The sequence below is a fragment of the Notolepis coatsorum genome (assembly GCF_963971535.1).
Source record: "Notolepis coatsorum genome assembly, chromosome: 19".
Taxonomy (NCBI): Eukaryota; Metazoa; Chordata; class Actinopteri; order Aulopiformes; family Paralepididae; genus Notolepis; species Notolepis coatsorum.
In genome coordinates, this window is record NC_140183.1 from 45,323,937 (window position 1) to 45,340,177 (window position 16,241).

At 46.4% G+C, this 16,241-nt stretch overlaps 1 protein-coding gene across 3 annotated transcripts in view; it reads right to left on the minus strand.

Annotated features, from left to right (window-relative positions):
* dgkb (diacylglycerol kinase, beta) overlaps positions 1-16,241 on the minus strand; it is a gene marked incomplete at both ends in the record, with an annotated part of 150,330 nt that overhangs the window by 104,157 nt on the left and 29,932 nt on the right. For all 3 annotated transcript variants that reach the window (XM_084337017.1, XM_084337016.1, XM_084337015.1), the window contains 5 exons: positions 176-264; positions 1,034-1,151; positions 10,348-10,467; positions 14,145-14,219; positions 15,216-15,265. In XM_084337017.1, the coding sequence (XP_084193143.1) occupies positions 176-264; positions 1,034-1,151; positions 10,348-10,467; positions 14,145-14,219; positions 15,216-15,265 (452 nt within the window). The remainder of the gene's footprint in view (positions 1-175; positions 265-1,033; positions 1,152-10,347; positions 10,468-14,144; positions 14,220-15,215; positions 15,266-16,241) is intronic.

A 16,241-nucleotide genomic window follows, 5' to 3' on the forward strand; every position in this document is an offset into this window, starting at 1 on the left:
GCGCGTGCGTGCGTGTATCAGGTGTGTCTTTAAAACAGGCTTATCTCGTAATTAGCAATGCTTAGTGGCAGGCCGAGTTGTAATTCCATTAGAGGGAGAGCAGCCCTCAGTCTAAGCCCCATGGAGCATCGCTGATCCAAGCGTGCCGATTGGTAAACACTCCAATTGGACGCACCTCTGTGTTTTTCTTGGACTTGACATAGGTTTTGATACAAGATGGCGGTGCGCGGGCCACACAGCGTTCATGGACCGTGTACTTGCAGACTGGGGAGAAAAAGAAACTCAGTGGCACAGCTGAACAGAAGCAAGATGGAGAAGCAGGAAAAAACAACAATTGACAATATTCACACGACGGCCATTTTGGTCTAATGTCATACACAGGTTGACATAAGAGCAAAACGGCCTCCATGTGAATATTGTGAAAACATCACTGTGAAAATGTCCATGCTTCTCTGTGTTGTGAGCAAGTTTCATGACTATCTCAAACTCCGCCCTCTCTTCTTGATCCTCCAACCACACAACAGTTGCTTTTTTTGTCTGAGGAAAGCAATAGTTATGAGTTTGAGATAGGTCAATTAAACATTTTAATTAGAAAACACATGGGTGTCAGTTGGAAAATGTAGTTGTTTTTCTTGAAGAAACACTCATTTTGGGAAATACACACAGCCTACAAGCCACCTTCCCCACATTCAGATTTCAGACAATTACATTGATCAGTTTCCTCTCTGTGTGTACAGTAGCCCCAGAGAGAGGTCCAGGTGCATGCTAGTCTAGATTAGCACAAGGACTGGAAGCAGTAGGGAGCAGCTAGCCTAGCTCCGTCCAAAAGTGACAAAATAGCACAGAGCTGAAACTGATCAATCATACTTGTCCGACTGTGGGGAAGATGACAAATGTCGTGTTTTGCCTGTGCAGAATTACCAGGTAACCTTTGTAAATGGCACAAAGCGCATACAAAGCAATACAGGGAAATACGGCGTCGCTCTGTAGTGTGTTTTGGTGATATTGATACGACACCGTGTGGCTTACTCACATGAGCAGCAGAGGCCCTGTTTCCCCAGTCCAATGAGCATGTTAAGACACAGGTTACAGTAGGCTGGTTTGTTGAAGTGCTTCAGTCTCCAGACATGCTGCCCATCGTCCTTCACATTCTGGAGGGAGAATCGTTGACAGAATGAGTCATTAATTGGTCAGTTGATTAACACTGGTCAATCACTTTAAAGACAAGACAAACAGATCAGACACAGGCCAATAAACAGACCAATAATTAGAAAGACAGACAGACTGGCTTACTGACATGTACAGTAAAGGCTTGTGCCTGAGTTGTTGATAGTGATATCCATTCACTAAAGTGCATGTGATGTTTTATATTGCTGTGTATTAAAGTGAAAGCTCAAGTGATGAGACTTGGGGATCAAGACAGAGCAGACAGACTGGTTGGATGGCTCCATCTAGTGGATAGAGTATGAAGTGAAGATAGGAGTAAGTGCAATTTATTTAGTATAGCACCTTTCACAGAGCTGAGTCACAAAGTGCTTCACAAAGAACATATATATATTTTTAAATAAGACCCTAAAATACTAGAAAACAAACAATAAGAAAAAAATATCTTAATAAACACTCTTAATTACAAAACAAAGGCCAGTTTGTTAAGTTATTCTTCAGCTGCTTTTTCAAGGTGTCACTGCAGATTGTATGCCTATAGGAAGAGCATTCCACAATGTGGCACACATTTTCTTTCAAGTGGATAGTGAGGGACAGCCAGTAAGCCCTGGTCAGAAGACCTAAGTGACCTACTGGTGATTATGGATGAATCAGGTGCAGATGTACACAGGATCTATGTGAAATCAAGTACCTTAAAATTATTCCTAAACTAAATGGGAAGCCACTACCAGTGTAAGGAATATAGTGTAAGGAATATAGGGTGGGTGTGATGTGAGTTGACCTGCTGGACCTGGTCAATAGTCTTGCAGCAGTGTTCTGGACCAGTTGTAGATGGTTTAGGGACGACTTGCTGAGGCAGGTGAAAATGGAATTGCAGTAGTCTAGCCAGGATGATACGAAAGTGTGAATGGTCAACTATAGCTCAAGTTATGATACACTACACCTCAGCTACACTTCAGATGAGAATGGACACTTTTGATATCAAATGGATGGACTCCTATCATACTTCAGCTCCAAAGAATGTGGAAAACCACAGCTTCTGAGGCAATAGGAAAACTATAAATATGTGTTTATTGTGTACAGTATATGGGAATATGCATAATGTGAATATAAATGTACGGGTATTTTATGTGTGCATTTGAAATTGTATTTATTTAGTTTATTTGTTTTTGAACTAAACATGTGAAGATGCAGACTCAATTAAGACATAATGTGAATGTAAAGTAAATTCTACTTTTGAGTGGAAGAAAATTAAAACAATGTATAAGACTGCATATGGAAACAAAATGAAGACTGTTAAAGAAAGGAATAATCTGTAAATAGATTCAGTCTGTAAATATATAGTAACAGAGGATACAAAGGATAACAACGGATAGATGCAGTGTATCCAAGGTTGTGATGTGAAAGTTACTTCCAATGTGTTACAGATGACTGATTACCTGAATATTCCATTGAATTACTTTACCACAGTAATGCATTCTAATTACCTTCCCTTTTTATTTTTAATTTTTTATTGAACATATTTGATAAAAAAGAACATACGTATACCAATATTTAAACTTTTTAAAGTGTTAAAAACACGTGTGGAGGGGATCTTTAATAATTTCAGATAGGGATGCCCCGATCGATCGGCCAGCTATCAGTATCGGCCGATATTCAGTATAAATATGAGATTGGGGAATTTCCGATAATGCTTTCTATAGTCGCCGATTGCGAAAACCAATCGAGGATGCGAAAAACATGAGCCAATTCTCAGCGGAGTTGGTGTCATTGTTGCATGTTAACTAACCTAAAACATGTCGGCGGTGTGGAACTATTACAAAGTGTCTGCAATGTATTAAATCATTTGAGATGCAGATCAACATAGATAGATATGTTCTATCTCTTTTATCCTCTTAACTGGCGCCCCCAAAAGTGGCAATTTTTTTCACTTGAACTTGAGGACTGCATACTTTTTTTGCAAACCAAAATAGTATACTTTATACTTATAGCACATGCATGAGCCTGGTCTCTTTTGAACGATGGCATTCTGAAGTTTCTGATACAATAAAGATAATTCACTTTTACTGCTAATGACATTTACATTTACATTTAGTCATTTAGCTGACGCTTTTATCCAAAGCGACTTACAAGCTCTGTACGACAAGACAGCAAGAAGGGTACAACTCTATCAGCTGAGTAACAATGTTCATCAAGTGTTGCGTGTTACAGTGTAGGTTAGTTTATTAGGACAAGTGCATGACAGTAAGGTTAGTCAGGGTTAGATTTTTATTTTTTATTTTTTTATATAAATCATTTCAGATAATGGTTGAAGAAGTGAGTCTTTAGTCGACGGCGAAAGATTGGACGGGATTCGGCTGTCCTAACTGGGATGGGTAGTTCATTCCACCATTGTGGGGCAAGGACTGAGAATAGGCGGCTTCTCTTTGATGACCCTCCGGGAGCTTGGATAGGAGTAGGTCTGAGGTGGCCAGAAGATGCAGAGCGTAGGGGTCTTGAGGGTGTGTAGTTAGAGACCATTGACCGGAGGTAGGCGGGAGCGGTTCCCTTTGCCGCACGGTATGCTAGGTCGAGGGCCTTGAAGCGGATACATGCAGCAATGGGGAGCCAGTGCAGGTCCCTAAGAAGTGGGGTGATATGGGCCGACTTCGGTAGGTTTGAGATCAGGCGGGCCGCTGCGTTTTGAATGAGTTGAAGAGGCTTGGTGGCAGTGGCCGGGAGGCCAGCTAACAGTGCGTTGCAGTAGTCGAGGCGGGAGATGACTGTTGATTGGACGAGGAGTTGGGTGGCTTCTTTTGTCAGGAAGGGGCGTATCCTTCTCACGTTGCTCAGGAGGAATCTGCAGGTTCTGGTTGTCGCTGCGATGTGAGCAGAGAAGTTCAACTGGTCGTCGAGGACAACACCAAGGTTCTTGGCGGTCGGGGACGCGGTCACAGCTGCATTCTCGACTGTGATGGAGAGGTCGGTCAGGGGGGAGGATTTGGCCGGCAGGTGGAGCAATTCTGTTTTGCTTAGGTTCAGTTTGAGGTGGTTGGTCGTCATCCAGGCGGAGATGTCGGACAGACAGGCCGAGATCCGCTCAAAGACGTGGATATCTGAGGGAGGGAAGGAGAGGAAGAGTTGAGTATCATCGGCATAACAATGATATGAGAAGCCATGAGACGTGATAATGTTACCCAGTGATTTAGTGTAGAGGGAGAAGAGAAGGGGTCCTAGGACCGAGCCCTGGGGGACACCCGTCCGGAGGGGGCGGGTGGCCGACAGAGTCCCTCTCCATGACACTTGAAATAGGTCTGAACTTGAGTTGTAGAAAAACTTGTTACTCACGTTTTTCTGTAGTAGTTAGTAGTCCAGAAGTAGTATTTCCCCAAAAATGGGTCTGGCTGAAAAAACACACTGGGTCCATAGCCTGAAGTCTTGTATAGTACATCTCCAAATTTCATAAAAATCCGTTCAGAGTGATTAGGAGCGATTTTGGCAAAAAGTGAGAAAGAAAAAAGCTCTGCAGAAACCCATTTCCTCATTGACTCCAATGCATTCCGCGGAAATTTCTCTTCCTGTATTCGCTTGTGACTTTTCACCTAGATCCCTGATTCGCTGGTTCCCATGTGGGGTAGCGTGTATATTTTCCCTAACAGAGTTGCACTTCCGCGTTCGGTTTGCGCGATCTGATTGGCCCCTGACGTTTTTCTCAGCGCCAATCGCGTTACTAACAAACTGGTTAAGCTTGGCGACTCTTTTGAAGTCGCTCTCTTTCGAAGTTGGTTAAGGTTAGTGTTGAGATCAGAGGCTCTGTGTAGGATTGTTAGTAACTGTCTAACTGTACATATGGCTGTTTACACTAGCGGCACAGGGCGTGGACACCATGGACGGCAGACACGGGCCCCAGATGGACGCAGCGAACGGTACGCCCATACGTACTTACGGCACCAGGTATGTGGAGTTGTGTTTTGGGGGGCGCCGTTTCGGCTGGGGTTTTGTGATGGCTGCGGTGTCCACGCCGCTCCTGGGAGCAGACTTCCTCTGTGCCTTCAGTCTGTTGGTAGATGTGAAAAACTGTCGCTTGATCGATGCCCTCTCTTTTTCCTCTTACCCCTGCACACTTGGGGCGGTTGGGGGGGGGGCGGAGCTCTCTGCCTGTTGAACACACTTGCCACCGGGGACCCGTATGAACGCCTGCTCGCCGGGTTCCCTGACCTCACCACACCCACGTTCTCATCTGCAGTGGCCAAACACGGGGTGGAACACCATATTACCACCGAAGGCCCCCCAGTCTATGCCCGGGCTCGGCGTCTCGACTCAGCCAAGCTGGCAATCGCCAGGGGGGAGTTTTCCACCATGGAGCGACTGGGCATTGTGCGCCGCTCAAACAGCCCGTGGGCTTCTCCATTACATATGGTTACAAAAGCTGGCGGGGGTTGGCGCCCCTGCGGCGATTTCCGTCGCCTTAATAACGCCACAACCCCCGACCGGTACCCTGTCCCGCACATACAGGACTTCTCTACCCACCTGGCGGGGGCCGTCATCTTCTCCAAGGTGGACCTGGTGCGCGGGTACCACCAGGTGCCGGTCCATCCACGGGACGTGCCCAAAACACCCTTTGGACTTTTTGAGTTCCTAAGAATGCCTTGCCTTTCGCAGACGTTTCAGCGGCTGATGGACTCTGTGCTCCAGGACATGCCGTTTTTGTTTGTGTATTTGGATGACATTCTTGTAGCCAGTGCATCCATAGAGGAGCACATGACACACCTTCAGCAGCTGTTTGAGCGGCTCAGTAAACACGGCCTCATCGTCAACCAGACCAAGTGCCAGTTCGGGCAGTCCTCCATCACCTTCCTCGGACACCACGTCGCTCCACAGGGAGCCACCCCACTCCCCGCCAGGGTGGAGGCCGTTGCCAGTTTTCCTCGCCCCCGCACCGTACGGTCTCTACAGGAGTTCCTGGGCATGGTGAACTTTTACAAACGGTTCCTTCCCCATGCTGCCCACCTCATGCGCCCCTTGTACGAGGCCCTGCGGGGCAAGGTGCCCAAGGACGAGTTAGACTGGTCCTCGGGGATGGACAGCGCTTTTGGGGCTGCCAAGACCGCGCTAGCCAACGCTGCTCTGCTGGCGCACCCCTCTCCCAGACGCCTCTGACTATGCAGTGGGGGCGGTGTGCGAGCAGTGGGTGGGCGGGGCCTGGCAGCCACTGGCCTTTTTTAGCAAACAGCTCCGCGACAACGAGCGTAAGTACAGTACTTTCGACAGGGAACTGCTGGGTCTGTTCCTCACCACTAGGCACTTTAGATTCCTGTTGGAAGGCCGCCAGTTCACTGCCTTTGTGGACCACAAGCCGCTGACGTTCTCCATGGCCAAGACCTCGGAGCCGTGGTCGGGACGTCAGCAGCGGCAGCTATCGGCGATCTCTGAGTTAACCACGGACATTCAGCACGTGGCGGGCAAGGACAACTTTGTCGCCGACTGCCTCTCTAGGGCGGTCATCGGGTCCGTCCACTTGGGACTCGATTATGCCGCCATGGCGGCAGACCAAGCCACAGACTCAGACATTCAGGCCTACCGGACGGGCCCTACTGCACTGCAGCTGGAGGATGTGGTGTTCGACACAGCTAATGCCACTCTCCTCTGCGACATCTCCACTGGCCAACCGCGCCCTATGGTGCCTACGGCCTGGCGGCGCTGGGTTTTTAACATGATCCACGGCCTTTCCCACCCAGGTGTGAAGGCCTCGACTAAGCTGGTGGGGGTCAAGTTTGTGTGGCCTGGCCTCCGGAAGGATGTTAGGACCTGGGCTGGCTCATGTGTGGCGTGCCAGCGCGCCAAGGTGCACCGCCACACCAAAGCCCCTTTGGCACCGTTTATAGTGCCGGAGAGGCGGTTCGATCACGTGAATGTGGACCTGGTGGGCCCCCTGCCACCCTCCTGCGGATATACTCACCTCCTCACCATGGTGGACAGGACCACCAGGTGGCCGGAGGCTGTTCCACTGTCCTCCACTACGGCAGCGGAGGTGGTCCGGGCTTTCATCGGCTGCTGGGTGGCCCGTTTTGGCACACCGGGGGACATCACAAGCGACAGGGGCCCCCAGTTCACTTTGGAGCTCTGGACTGCAGTTGCAGAGCACCTGGGGGTGAAGATCCACCGCACTATGGCGTACAACCCGCAGGGCAACAGGCTTTGCGAGCGGTTCCATAGGGACATGAAGGCCGCTCTTCGGGCTGCCCTTACGGATGGCAACTGGGTTGACCGCCTCCTGTGGGTTTTGCTTGGTCTTCGTTCTGCCCCCAAAGAGGACCTCCAGGCCTCGTCCGCCGAGCTGGTGTACGGCCAGCCGCTGCAAGTCCCTGGGGAGTTTCTTCCGGAGGCCACAGCTTCCTGGTCCGTCGCCACCCATCGAACAGTGTCCCGGGGTGTTGCCGATGCCCTTATTCCCATTCCAACATCCCGCCACTGCCTTCGCCAGTCCTACATCCCCAGGGACCTGCCATTGGCCAAATATGTGTTCATCCGGCACGACAGCCATCGGACCCCGCTGCAGCCCCCTTATGACGGGCCTTTCCGTGTCCTGGAGGCAGGCACTAAAAACTTTGTTGTGGACATGGGGGGCAGGCCAGAGCGGGTCACTATAGACCGTCTTAAGCCTGCCCACTTGGACAAGGATGAACCAGTTCAGTTGGCCCTACCCCCGCGGCGGGGGCGCCCCCCGGTTTCGGCTCAGACCCCTGCCCCGTCCTCTGTTCCGGCCTTGGCCCCTTCCGTGGCCCGGCCGCTGGTCCCACTTCTCTCCCTTAATCCCCCTCTGGTTAATCGCAGTCGGTTCGGCCGCTTGATCCGTCCCCCTCCACGTTGACTATTTCATGCGGTAATCTGTTCATTGAAGGACTGATCACTGGCTATTAATTAGTTGCAGTTTTTGTTTTGGTGAATTCTGGGGGGGCCTGTGTGGTGACCTATATTAAGAGACATTCACCAAGGTGGGCTTGTGCCTTTAAGAGTGTGGGTTGTACTGGTTAGGGGAAAGGTTAAATGCCACTTCCGGCTCCGGGTGACGGGTTGTTGTTATTGTAAATGCTATGTGCAGGATAAGTAAAGTACTCAACTCGACCTACGTCTCTGGCTCACTACTTTCTTATCGCCACAATGTCATGTATTTTAATAATTGTCAAATAAACTAAACTAAAACATTTGACGCACTGTCATCTGGTTTCACCTTATCATCCACATTGTGAGAGAGCACATTATCTGGTTGCACATCGTCTGTGGGCACATCCTCTGCGTGGACCTCATCTGTGTGCACAGGTTCTGGGTGCACTTCAACCACATTGCTCACATTACCAATATTTTGTGCCAACCATTGTTCAACTTGTGTCTTGCTTAAAGACTCCCTCCATTCAAAAACTCCTCCTCTTGGAGGCATGACTTTGACTATGCAGATTGTTATGTAAGGTTAACTCCTCTTGGAGGCATGACTTTGACTATGAATGAATTAATGACTTTTATTTATATAGCACCCTTCACAGCACGAATGCACAGGGTGCTTTACACTACAGCTTATATAAAAAACACAACAAAACAAAATCAGAAATAAATGACAACACCAACAGACAGCAGTTAAAAAACAGTGAAACCAGATAAAAAAGTAGAATAAAAGAATTTGGATAAAATCATGAGTCACTAATTAAAAAACAAAACTATAGGAACAGTGAGGACAAGAAAAAGTGCCTATGTATGACCAAAGGCCTGTCTGAACAAATGTGTTTTTAGTTGTTTTTTAAAAGAGTTTTCAGAGGGGGCAGTTCGCAGGTCCAGGGGGAGAGCATTCCAGAGCCTTGGTGCCGTCACCTCGAAGGCTCGATCACCCCTTGTTTTTAGCCTGGACCTAGGGACCACCAGGAGGTGCTGATCGGCAGATCTGAGTGAGCGGGTTGGTGTAGGGATGGATGAGTTCAGTGATGTAGATAGGGGCCTGCCCGTGGAGTGCTCTGAAAGTAAAAGTGGAGTGCTCTGAAAGTAAAAGTGAGGACTTTGAAGTGAATTCTATAGTGTATAGACCTGTTCGCTGCATACGTCAGAATCAGTGTGTGCGTGCATCACTGGAGCAGAATGGAACGTAATCCTGGTCAGAACAGCGGGGCAGACTACAATATATTTGCATTTGTTAGCCATGCTAGCGATCTAAACAATCAATCTATGCCAAAGCTAGATATGTAAAAGGTGAAAGACACACATCACAGCCATGCTGATTTGGCAAAATTACATCCAACTTTTAGTCAGGGGAGTGCCATGGAGCTCCATAGAGCCCATAGAGTCCCGTCGTATTCTTTTAGCGCAGCAACTTGCGCAGGTCCGGGGTAACTTAGTCACGTGACTCAGTTGGTATTGCTGATTGGCTCGAACACAGTATGTTTGTATACAGTGAACAGGTCTATACAAATTATGTATGGTTAACTCCTCTTGGATGCATGGCTTTGGCTATACAGATTGTTATCTATGGCTTACTCCTCTTGGAGGCAGTCCTTTGACTACTAAAAATAAATAAAAATTGGAACCTGTCATGGTCCAATATGTGGTAACTCAACACCTGACAGCTTCAGCTACACGTAACGCTGAGTATATTTACATGTCTTGAAAGAACAAGTTGCCGATTTGGGATTATCATATCAATGGGTGCATGTTGCAAATTTACATATCCATATACCCTTGTGTTCTCAATGAGGGTAAAGGTATGGAGATACTGCTAAGCCATTTTCAGTCGTTTATTGAACACTATCTATGTAACGGTTGTGACATCGTCACCTTAAACTTCGATGCCCCGAGGGAGTTTCGCACCTGTGGTCTCCCACACCGCGGACAACAGCACATCCGCACAACCGCTATACCAAGAAGTGAACTCACTGCTTTGTAACATGTCTATGTGTCTTTTGAGGATGAGAATGAGTTTAACCCATAGCACCGCTACTCGCCCCAGTCACTTCACAACATCTGAAGTCCATCGTGACTGCGCTTCGCGGTACCATCCATTACATCAATACACATTGTTATTCAATATAAACATTTCTTTAGGGTTTCACCCTAATTGTATCACTCACCTACATTTTCTAAAGACAGTCCTGGGATTCAAACCTGTGACACACAAGCTCTAGTGTAGGTTACCATGGCCTGCTGGTTCTGATGTTGACTCACCGTCTCCAGCCCCAGAAGCACCAGCAGTGGGATGGTGGTCATTCCTCCCTGGATCCACTCCTCCAGGGACACCGTACCATCATGGTCGTAGTCGATCTCCTGCATCATCTCCCGGAGGATCTACAAACAAAACACCACAAACAGCCAAGTGAGATTCTCTCACAGATGTTAACTGTACAGTTTTACGCAGCTTGTATCATGGGCGGCTGACTGATTTTGTGCGTCTCCCTCCCTGCCACTGGCACACAAAAAAAAACTGCCTCTGAATATCATAGTCCAATCAGCCGTTGCATCTAATTTTGTTCTGGAATGAATCTCTGAATCACTGTCTGAAACTCCATGGGCGATTTCTCTCTGGCTGCCGATCGCCCCTCAGTCCTCTCGTTCATTCGTCGTAGTAATCAGGATAAATTGGCAACTAAGAAATTATGACCACCCAGACCAAATTTAAACATAAAGCAAGTATCTACAAGGGGAGAACAACCTGGTATGAGCGGAAAAAGTGGCTAGCAGGATGCTACAATGCCATCCAGAACTTGACAAGCACTATGCTCTCATCTTGAGCATCACTAAGGTAAGATATATAGAACCTTGTCATAACCAAATGTATGCATGCTGTAATGTAAGCCTATATGGTAGCTATGTTAAGTAAGAAACTAATTTAGTTATCTGCATCTTTGGAAATTATAATAACCCTTTGTGTAACAAAGTTAAGTCAGCAATTTTTTTCCCCCAGCCATTTCCATATAAAGTAATAGTATCTATAAAACAAATTCTTCTGGTTTTTAAGACAGGAATTGTAGGTATTGTCAGTGGCACGTCTCACTCATACACTAAGAAACACTATTGGCCTGTGTGCCTTCAGGGGACCGGGTTTAATCTCAAGAGCAGCAGCATGCAGCACCAGGGACCACAAGATCAAGGAGGGCCTTGGGAGAACATGAGAAGCAGAGGATGTTTAGAGAGGTATCAGCATTTATTATCGACCTACTCAAGTGTTGGAACCCACTTTTGGAATCATTGTCTTAGTTGTTACTGGTGGTATTGCTATGTGAGGTTGACCAGAATTCTTTTTACAATACAATGTCAAATTATTGGCTGACTTTGGTTAATTTACCCATTGAATGGGTCACCTTAGCTATCATCGCAACAATTTCTCCTCCAAAACAATTTGTCACCAGCCGCCACTGGCTTGTATGTGTAAATCATGCATTTTCTTTTTACATTTATGTAATTTCTATAGCATTTTGCACTGTAAAAAACGCCATCTTAATAATCTCTTAACCTTTGGCGTCCCAACGATGGGACGTTTTTGCACTTGCGCGCACTTCGCGGCACTTTGCGCTCCTCTGGAAACGAATAGACGCCTCCGGGCTGCATTTGTCGCAGATCATTCAATACACCGTTCGAAAGGTGAATTTGCCACCTTTTGATCGCCACCACACTCAACCAATTGCGAGCTTCGGGTCTCGAGTTACAAGACGATATATCCGGCGAGCGTCAGTTGACAGGCTGCTCCGTCAAGTGACCACATCTGAGTGTATACGGTCCCGAACTGACCAATCACCACAAAAATTATTGACCACCGTTGTAGCCAAGGAGTGACAACTAGCCAAACTGTTCATCTGTTAGCAGACCAGGCTGCAGAAACAAATTAGTGGGGGGGCATAAAATGTTCTCGGGGGGGCACAATGGTTTTTCAACACAGGTTCCCTTTTATACGTTTCAGCTGGGACAACGGCGCTGTGGCTTGCTTGGCGCTGCCCACGGTGCTGAACTAAACAGCAGAGAGGCCATTGAAAAATCTAATTTCTCTCTATCTTAAGAACATTCACTTATACAAAAACAGACTGAACGGATATATATAACAGACCTTCTGGGGCAGCGGACTGAGAGCAGGGGACACAAACAGGCTGGATAAGATAGCGTGGTTGGGGTGGAGTTGGACTCTAGCGAGGGTGGCGGAGAGGAGAAACCTTGCTAAGCTCCAGGCCATCAGGGAAAACCCCTCCCACCCACTACACACAGACTTGGCTGACAGGAGGAGCATGTCATAGGCTCACACTACCTAAATGCAGCACTGAACGGCACAGGAAGTCCTTCATTCCGACAGCCATCAGACTATACAATGCATCACTGTGCCTCACTGCATCACTGAGCACAGTGACAGTTACCATCTTCCTGGACTCTTAGTTTTTAAACAGCACTGTGCAATATTACACCTACTGTAGACTTTATATGTAGATTTATTAACTGTATCTTTTATTCTGTTTTTATTCTATTTCATTTTATTCTAGGCCATTTGTTTTGTTATTCTTATTCGTGACTTGTTCTGTCTAAATGTTTAATGTTGAGTGATTTGCAGTGTCAAATTTCCCTCAGGATAATACATTTCTATTCTATTCTATTCAATATCTTTGAAAAGTCTCCATTTATTCAACACTTCTGAATTCACTGACAAACTGAACGGAACTGACAAAAATAAGTGCATAAAAAAGCAAACAAAATTCCTCCACAGGCTACTCACCATCATTAGTAGAGCGGCAAGCGGCGTTTGGGGACAGAGTGAAATCTTCTTAAAACACTGTCCCTCCACTCATTCCTGAACTTTTTTCTTAAGTCCTTCTCAAATGCCAACTGAATTAAATTGGCCTTGCGTCGATGAAGCATACTAAGGCGATGTTCTGTAAAGACGTTCTTGAGGGTAGAAAACGAATTCTCACAGAGTGCCGTGCTAGCTTCAGTAGTGTTGTTGTTGACATCAGTGCCCACTAGGGCTGTCCCCGACTAAGGATTTGGATAGTCGACTTGGATTAAAAAATAAATAAAAAAATGTTTTACCAGGGTGGGCACAGCTGACTCAGTGGGCGGGCCAGGCCCCCTAATGCCCGCCCATGGCGCCGGGTCTGTCTGTTAGGGGTTAAATGTTTTTCTCAAGCTTACACTTCGACACACTGCAGGGAGGAGCCGGATTTGAACCAGGAACCTTCTGATTATGGTTATTCTGCTCTACCACCTGAGGCAGTCACTCACTTGAAATCCTTGAAACAAGTTGTTTTGGAACAAGTTAAATAAGCTCACCCCATTGGCAGAATCCTTCTCTTGTTTTAAGAATATAAGATTTTAAGACTAAATTGAAGATGAAATCAGACTACCTGTTAAAGGGGAATGCCATCCATTTAAAAAATGCACTATGTTCTTCCTGTGTCTCAGGATAGTTCCGTATTTGTGAACACACACCACTATCTCCTAAAGCTAGGAATCAGAGAGAGAACCCCGCCGCCCAAATCATTGGGGTTTATATTCTAGCGCTGCTAGACGTCTGAACCAGAACTAAAACCTCATTTGGGTGTAAGAGGTAAGCGCCTGCTTAGAGCCCCATAAAGGCTTGGGCCGGCTCTGTCCAGAACACATGGTTGAACCTAGCTCCCAAGTTGCGTTTACTAGGTGAAAGAGTGGAACAGAGTTTAAGTAGACCACTTCCTCTTTGGTAGAAATACTATCCTTTGTCTAATTCAAAAGCATGCTCTTGAATGGGCTCTGTTGGTAGCAGGGCCATTTATCATACTGGCAGGCGCAGGACTCGTGGGTTCAAGACTAAGGAGACTGGCTCACCCCAGGAGAAAGCTATACAGCCCTCATTAGCATGACACCTGTAACGTATGTTCTTTCAATAGAGTTGGCGATCTTACAGTAACCACAGCATTATGCTGTAGACGTCTCTACATTGTAGAGCCCACGACATCCACATATGGAGTATGACTTAAGCTTCCTCTGGGCTGAAATGTCTTCCTTACCGGTTTCAACTCAGTCACGTCCCATTCCAGGTACTCAGCCACATGCATCATCTGTGAGATGATGTGCTCCAGTTCCTGTGTTTGAAGCCACAAACAGACTCATTACACAGTGTTTACGGTGCTTCATAGCCTATGAGCCGCCGTCAGTAGCAAAATGTCTTGAGCTGAAATAGATAAAAGCTTCTAATGGTAAGCTGGGAATGGCATGAGAGCTGCACAGTGCACTACGGAGGAATCTTAAGGAGCACTCCAAGGTCGACAGATTAATTACAGTGGTTGTTTTTGGGGGAGTGCAATTATTGTCTACTGTGACAACTCAACAAAGACTATGATGTATTTTGGACTAGCCTGGTAAACTGATGATGTATTTTGGACTAGCTTGAAAACTTTTATAATACCGTACTATGATGTATTTTGGACAGGCCTGGTAAACTGAATAATACTATGGTGTATTTTGGACAGGCCTGACTGAATAATACTATGATGTATTTTGGACTAGCTTGAAAACATTTATAATACCGTACTATGATGTATTTTGGACTAACCTGGTAAACTGTATAATACTATGGTGTATTTTGGACAGGCCTGGTAAACTGAATAATACTATGGTGTATTTTGGACAGGCCTGGTCAACTGAATAATACTATGGTGTATTTTGGACAGGCCTCATAAACTGAATAATACTATGGTGTATTTTGGACAGGCCTGGTCAACTGAATAATACTATGGTGTATTTTGGACAGGCCTGGTAAACTGAATAATACTATGGTGTATTTTGGACGTGCCTGGTAAACTGAATAATACTATGGTGTATTTTGGACAGGCCTGGTAAACTGAATAATATTATGGTGTATTTTGGACGTGCCTGGTAAACTGAATAATATTATGGTGTATTTTGGACGGGCCTGGTAAACTGAATAATACTATGGTGTATTTTGGACAGGCCTGGTAAACTGAATAATATTATGGTGTATTTTGGACGGGCCTGGTAAACTGAGTAGTAGTCATAGCACATGATTACAAATTACAAATGTTTTCTCAGTAATGAGTGTGAACAGGGAACTTCTTTACCGTGCTGTCCAAAGACCCGTTCCCATCTGTATCATACAGGCGAAACATAACTGAGGAAAGACAGGAAAACAAAAACAAAACAATGACAAGCTATAGACATCAAGCTATAGACATCCAGTACTCTTCTCACTGTTCGAGGTGAGATGAATGATACAAGTGGTATTGTCAGCAGACGCTGACGAACAACAACCTGTGTGAATGATGTTGTTTATTACTTTGGTACAATTCAATTGTATAAAAGGGCCCTGTCTCGCATCTGAATGTTGCAGCGCTAACAGTCCCCCAATCACCACTCAAAGGCGTCACCATGGAAACACCGCAGGCCCGATTGGCTGATCACGTAAACCCCACGCGGGTGACACATAAGCACTCCTCAATCCAGTAGAAACAGAATCCTACACCCCCCCCCCCCCGTAATTCCAAACCTAATGGTTATCCCCTTATACGAAGATACACAGTGTGCCTTCTGATTGATTGATTGAAAACTTTATTAACAGATTGCAGAATGGGTACAGTACAGCTCAATACATACAATTGTTAAGGGGATGCAGACCAGAGAAATACTTTCGTCTTGTTTACATCAGGGTCCCCCATTTTCAATTCATCATATATGACATACATGACATACAGATAGACAGTACTGCTACATCTATACATTTATGACATACCAGATTTGCAAATACAGTACTGTTTGTGATACAAAAAAGAGTCCAGAAAAGAGAGTATATATATATTCTGTCGCCAAAGTGGCACAAAGTTCCCTTCCTCCCCCCTAAGCACAGTAATGGTGTGGCTCATGGGGGTGGGGTGGGGGGTGTAGCTGATGTCACACTGATGGTAAACTGCTGTTTGTCAGGAGGGCTAATGAGGATCTAATTGGCAGCTTCCTGCGGCAGAGGGGAGATGGGGAAGTGAGTATGGGTGCCTGGTGCTGCTGGTGGTGGTGGAGCTGTGTAAGGAGTCTAACGCATGCGCGAGTCAGAGGGTGCATCAAACCCCGTGGCGCAATGAAAGTGAAGTCCGGCG